This window comes from Sinocyclocheilus anshuiensis, unplaced genomic scaffold (assembly GCF_001515605.1).
Source record: "Sinocyclocheilus anshuiensis isolate Anshui unplaced genomic scaffold, SAMN03320099.WGS_v1.1 scaffold2260, whole genome shotgun sequence".
NCBI lineage: Eukaryota > Metazoa > Chordata > Actinopteri > Cypriniformes > Cyprinidae > Sinocyclocheilus > Sinocyclocheilus anshuiensis.
Window position 1 is genome coordinate 239,431 of NW_015547625.1, and position 5,757 is coordinate 245,187.

Genomic DNA, 5,757 nt, shown 5'->3' on the forward strand with positions numbered 1-5,757 from the left:
GGAAGCTTGTTTCCACCAAGGGATGGATGGATGGATGGATGGATGGATGGATGAATGAATGAATGAATAAATAAATAAAATTAATTGTGACTACTTATCTCACAATTCAATTTTTTCCTCACAATTCTGAGAAAACAGTCATAATTGCAAGATATAAATTCACAATTGTGAGAAAAAAGTTGCAATTGCGATAAATAGAATTGCAAGATGTAAACTCAGAATTCATAGAGAAAAGTTATAATTTCAAAATATAAACTCAGAATTGCAAGGGGAAAGTCACAATTCTAAGTTTACATCTTAGAATTCTGAGTTTTCTTTTTTCTCATAATTTCAAGAGAATAAGTCCAAATTGTGTTGATGTCATGTTAAATTTCTCCAAACCTGTTTCAATCTACATCTTGGATAGATTGAGAGTGAGTACATTTTCAGCAGATTTTAATTTTTGTATGAACTAATCCTTTAATGCACTTGTCAAAAGAACAAAAGCAGTCAAAAGTCATTATAATAACAAACAATTTGTATTCAAAATACTATTTAACTTACAATCTGCAAAGCAGTGGAAAAAGTGGTCTTCAGAATCAATCATACATGTGAATTGAGCAAATAGTTCTAACTGGCTCAGAGAAAGACAGGAATCATGTCTTTATGGCAGTTTTTCTGCTTACAATACAAGACTTCTTCACCTTGCAAATGGTCGTCGAAAGAAAAAAAAAATCTATTAAAAGCACATATCATATTTTGTGGAAAAATGTGAGGTGCCAGTGCAAAAAAAGACACTAGTTTTGGAATCAGCACCTCAAAATTAGAAAGAAACGTATTTGATTTCATTCAACAAATATGATGCAGGGTACTGTAATCAACAAATTAGAAAAAAATCAATGCTATTTCTTACAAAAATCTAATGTTGCAAATCTAGAACTTAGAAATTAACACTCTTAATCATTATTAATGATTATCTTAATACTCTTAACACATGTATACCTTTCATGGAAGAAGAACACATAGGCAGTTCCTCCAGAGGCCATCACCCAGACCACCCAACGCATATGGGCAGCCCATGGACCAAGATCCCGCAGCGTCAGCCTGCCATAAATACATTAGATTCTTAATTAAAGGTATTCTGAACATCAAACTATCTGTGAAAGTCTCACCGTTTAATTTTCAGGATATATAAATGCTCATGATATAAATCCTAAATGCACTGTACAGTATGTCAATTTGGATAAAGAAGTTTGTCAAATAAAGAAATAAAAGTATAATTGACATTTATAACTCAAAGCTATGCAACTGTGTATCAAGTAGGACAAGTTAAAATGACTAAAACCCAAAGCAACGAAAACGCTGTTTATTTAACTAAATATGTGGGAATTGTTTTAAACTGTATCAGTTTAACATTGTTCAGAAAATTATCTACATTTCTGAAAACACTGGTTTGGCTTGACATCATATTTGAAATCAAATCTAAATACACTGTTGTAAGTTTAAGCAGCAAATAGTTTTTTACAACATTATTGGTGATCCAACATTTTTCTGTGGAATCAGAATCTTTGGCACCATCAGTATTTTAGCTAAAATCTCCCCATTCACACATCTTAGTGGAAACAAACTGAAAAATATTGGCATGAACCCTCGGTCACGTATAAACCCTTGGTCTTTACATTGTTATCCATCTCCCCACCCGGAACTCAGTGTTAATTTATGAAAGCTAAACACAAATCCATTAATCCCCAATGCAGACTAAAAACCAATTTCTCAAATTGCTGCAAAAACATCATTCACTCTCGACATGTGCTCACCAAGGTGTGTAGGACGCTGCAATGAAGAAATAGATCACCATCCTGTCGCACATGTGGAAACAGTGCTCAACCGATCTAAAAAGTAAAGTAACAGATATTAGATTTAACTTCTCCAGTTCATCTGTAAATAAATACGAAGCTGGATTATCATTTAGGCCTGAAAGATGATGAGATTGCAAGTACACTTACAGCTACACAAGCTTCATTTCAAGAAATTAAACAAAACATACACTTGCAACTCGTTAGACAGATATTCATGTTCAGGTTCACAGTACACAAACTGAAAATGAACTATTCAAAAACCTCAAAAAGCTTTAGGTCATACTCTTACCGGAGATGAGACTTTTTCCAGGAGATAGTATGGAAAACTGTGGATATGATGAAAAGGCTTGATAGGCCTGCCCCATAGAGCCATGCTGAAATCTCCTCCCAGTGGTCATCAGATAAGAGGTACAACAAGATCCCACCCACAATGCTGGGAATGATCCAGAGCTGAGAATAAAATACAGTCACAGATCATGATCACCAGTGTGAACTGTAGAGGAAATAATTTCAAAATAATTATATATACATAATTATCATTAAAGGAATAGCTCACCTAAAAATGAAAATTTGCTTAAAATGTACTAACCCTCAGGCCATCAAAAATGTAGATGAGTAGGGTTGAAAAGGGGCAGAAAATTTCTGTAAAAAAAAAAAAAATGTTTTTTAAATAAAGTTCCAAATTTCCCCCCAAAATCCTGGAAACTCCAAAAATTCTAGAAAGTTTCCAGAAATTTACCAAAAATTTCCAGAGGATTTCTGCTTCTTTGCAACCATGTAGATAAGTTGTTTCTTCATCGGAACAGATTTGGAGAAAATGTAGCATTCCATCACTTGCTCACCAATGGATACTCTGCAGTGAATGGGTGCCGTCAGAATGAGTCCAAACAGCTAATAGAAACATCACAATAATCCACAAGTAATCCACACCACTCCAGTTAATAATGCCTTTAAGTGAAAAGCTGTGTTCATAAGAAACAAATCCATCAAGACGTTTAAATTTTAAATCTTTGCTTCAGTCCAAAATATGAGTCCATAATCCTGTTGTCCTCTCACATCATAATCCACCAACATATTTGTATAGAACTGTTTTGGACTGTTTGCACTAATAAATAGTGCTTGATCTGAGCATATTTCTCTCCTGTATTTTGGCCAGAAGCAACAGTTTGAAGTTAAAAACGTCTTGATGCTGGATTTGTTTCTTACAAACACACAGCTTTTCATTTCACATTGAGACATTGATTGATGGACTGGTGTTGTGTGGATTACTTATTGTGATGTTGTCTTCTGATGGCACCCATTCACTGCAGAGATCCATTGGTGAGCAAGTGATGTAATGCTACATTTTTCCAAATCTGTTCATTTGAAGAAACAAACTCATCTTCACTTTGGATGGCCTGAGGGTGAGTAAATTTTCATTTTTGTGTGAATGATTCCTTTAAGACTGTAAACACACAACTCACCGCATGCGTGGCACAGTTAGCAGCGTGCTCATATTCTGTTGGCTGATATCTCTTATTAGATGGTGCACGATTGTTCATAAATCTAAAAAATAAAAAAAGAGCTAGAAAGTACAGGATGAAGTAATGCTAACTACAAACTAAAAAAGTAATGCATAACTTACTATTTAGTTTAATACTAACTTAAGTGTTGCTCCTGAAATGAATGAATGTTGTTTAACTAAATCAGTTATTTTAAATTGGTCATTTCAATAAAATCTTTCTAATAAATTCTAAAGTTCCCAAGGGCTTGATGTACATATTCAACAGATGTATGAAAACAAAAAAACTGCCTTTTTCAATTAAATGTATGCATTATTGTATTATTGTATGTATTGTTTTATTGTAATTGCTAATGAGTTAGTCACCATGTAGGTCAAATGATCATGTGACTGACAATAACTTTTGCTGTTTGCTGGCAGAGGCTAATAATCATAGAGAACCACAGCAAAGGAGTCTTTCATCCTTACACACATCTCTGCACAGCGCTGATGTCACTGTTGTCATGGAAACATACTAGACTGTGATGAAAAGGGAATGAGGCTGTGTGTGGTTTCTTTTTCTTCTTCTTTTGTACCACAAAGTGACACCTTGAATTCAGGACCACTATTTTACATTACAGTTTTTATGCCAAATAGAGAAACTCCAGTATAATAAACCTAGACATTCCTAGAAATGTGATGCAATTATGGACAATTCAGTTGTAGCAATGTATTACAAATAACTTCACTTTAATTAGTAGAATGATTAGTACATAATGTTCCTAAATGTCAGTCTCACATGTTCATGTTTAGAAGGGTTGAATACTAAAAAGAGATTGGAGTAGCTATTTGCCAAAAAAAAAAGAAAAAAAGAATAACAGTAGTTGTGAGCATACAGCAGCATGATGATGTTAAACAATATAGACTGAAATCTGCAATTAGGTCAGACAGAACTGATTTGACTTTTAGTATGGTCGTTTCTCTTAATGACCACATCTAGTTCAACACATAACACACACATCTGTCCTAATTTCTATTGTTAGTAACCCAAATAACATGGCCTAAATTTGTTCTAGTATTAAATTTACTGGTCACTCAGTCAACATTTGCTGAAACTCATGCACCCCACAAAAAGACAATTGAGTTCATCTTTTAATGATGTTGGCTTAATGTTTTGTGACAATCACTTGTGGAATTGCTAGAACAAGATGATGTCTAAATGAATTTAATCCAAATTTATATATATATATATATACAAAGTACTCAACTCTATTACTTGAGTGAAAGTACAGATACTGCTGGTCAAATATTACTCCATTACAAGTAAAAGTTGTAAAGACAGATTTTTACTTAAGTAAAAGTACAGAAGTACTTGCTTTTAAAAGTACTTAAGTACCAAAAGTAAATTTCCTTTTTTTATGTAAATGCCCTGTTTTATTGTTGTACGTAATACTTGCAATACTTCTGATGCAACTTAGAATACATTACACCTACTAGCTTGTAGTATCTTTGGAATAAAGAGCTTTTAGAATGTTAAAAACCTATGGGGGAAAAAATTAACACCCCTACCCACCCCCACAAAAGCAGGATGGTAGTGATCTCACACAGCTCTGACAGTGTGTGTGCACACATCTATGTGTAGTGTTATTCCTGTGTTATAACTGTGTTATTACTGTATTATTACTCTGTTATTCCTGTGTTATTACTGTGTTATTCCTGTGTTAGTAGTGTGTTATTCCTGTTATTCCTGTGTTATTCCTGTTATGCCTGTGTTATTCCTGTGTTTATTACTGTGTTATTCCTGTGTTATTGCTGTGTTATTGCTGTGTTATTCCTGTGTTATTTCTGTGTTATTACTGCATTATTACTGTGTTATTACTGTGTTATTCCTGTTTTATTAGGGAATTATTCCTGTGTTATTACTGTTATTTCTGCTATTACTGAGTTATACCTGTGTTATTTCTGTGTTATTACTTTGTTAATCCTGTGAGATTTCTGAGTTATTACTGTGTCATTCCTACGTTATTTGTTATTCCTGTGTTATTAATGTGTTATTACTGTGTTATTAATGTGTTATTCCCGTTTTATTACTGTGTTATTACTGCATTGTTACTGTTTTATTTCTGAGTTATTACTGCGTTATTACTGCGCTATTACTGTGTAGATTACTGTGTTATTAATGTGTTATTCCTGTTTTATTACTGTTATTCCTGTGTTATTTCTGTTATTACTGTGTTATTCCTGTTATTACTGTGTTATTCCTGTTATTTCTGTTTTTCTGTTATTACTGTGTTTTCCTGTGTTATTAATGTGTTATTCCTGTGTTATTTCTGTTATTACTGATTTATTCCTGAGTTATTTCTGTTTTATTTCTGTGTTATTCCTGTGTTATTACTGCGTTATTACTGTGTTATTACTGAGTTAATCCTGTGTTATTAC

The 5,757-nt window shown here is 33.2% G+C and overlaps 1 protein-coding gene across 1 annotated transcript in view; it reads right to left on the reverse strand.

Annotated features, from left to right (window-relative positions):
- Window positions 1-935: 935 nt before the first annotated feature.
- The window catches only part of LOC107701770 (monocyte to macrophage differentiation factor 2-like), a 6,931-nt gene continuing 2,109 nt past the window's right edge, over window positions 936-5,757 (reverse strand). The window contains exons 2-5 of the mRNA XM_016503875.1: window positions 3,302-3,383; window positions 2,128-2,288; window positions 1,797-1,871; window positions 936-1,083 (exon numbers count right to left, since the gene is read on the reverse strand). Coding sequence (XP_016359361.1) covers window positions 936-1,083; window positions 1,797-1,871; window positions 2,128-2,288; window positions 3,302-3,383 — 466 coding nt within the window. The remainder of the gene's footprint in view (window positions 1,084-1,796; window positions 1,872-2,127; window positions 2,289-3,301; window positions 3,384-5,757) is intronic.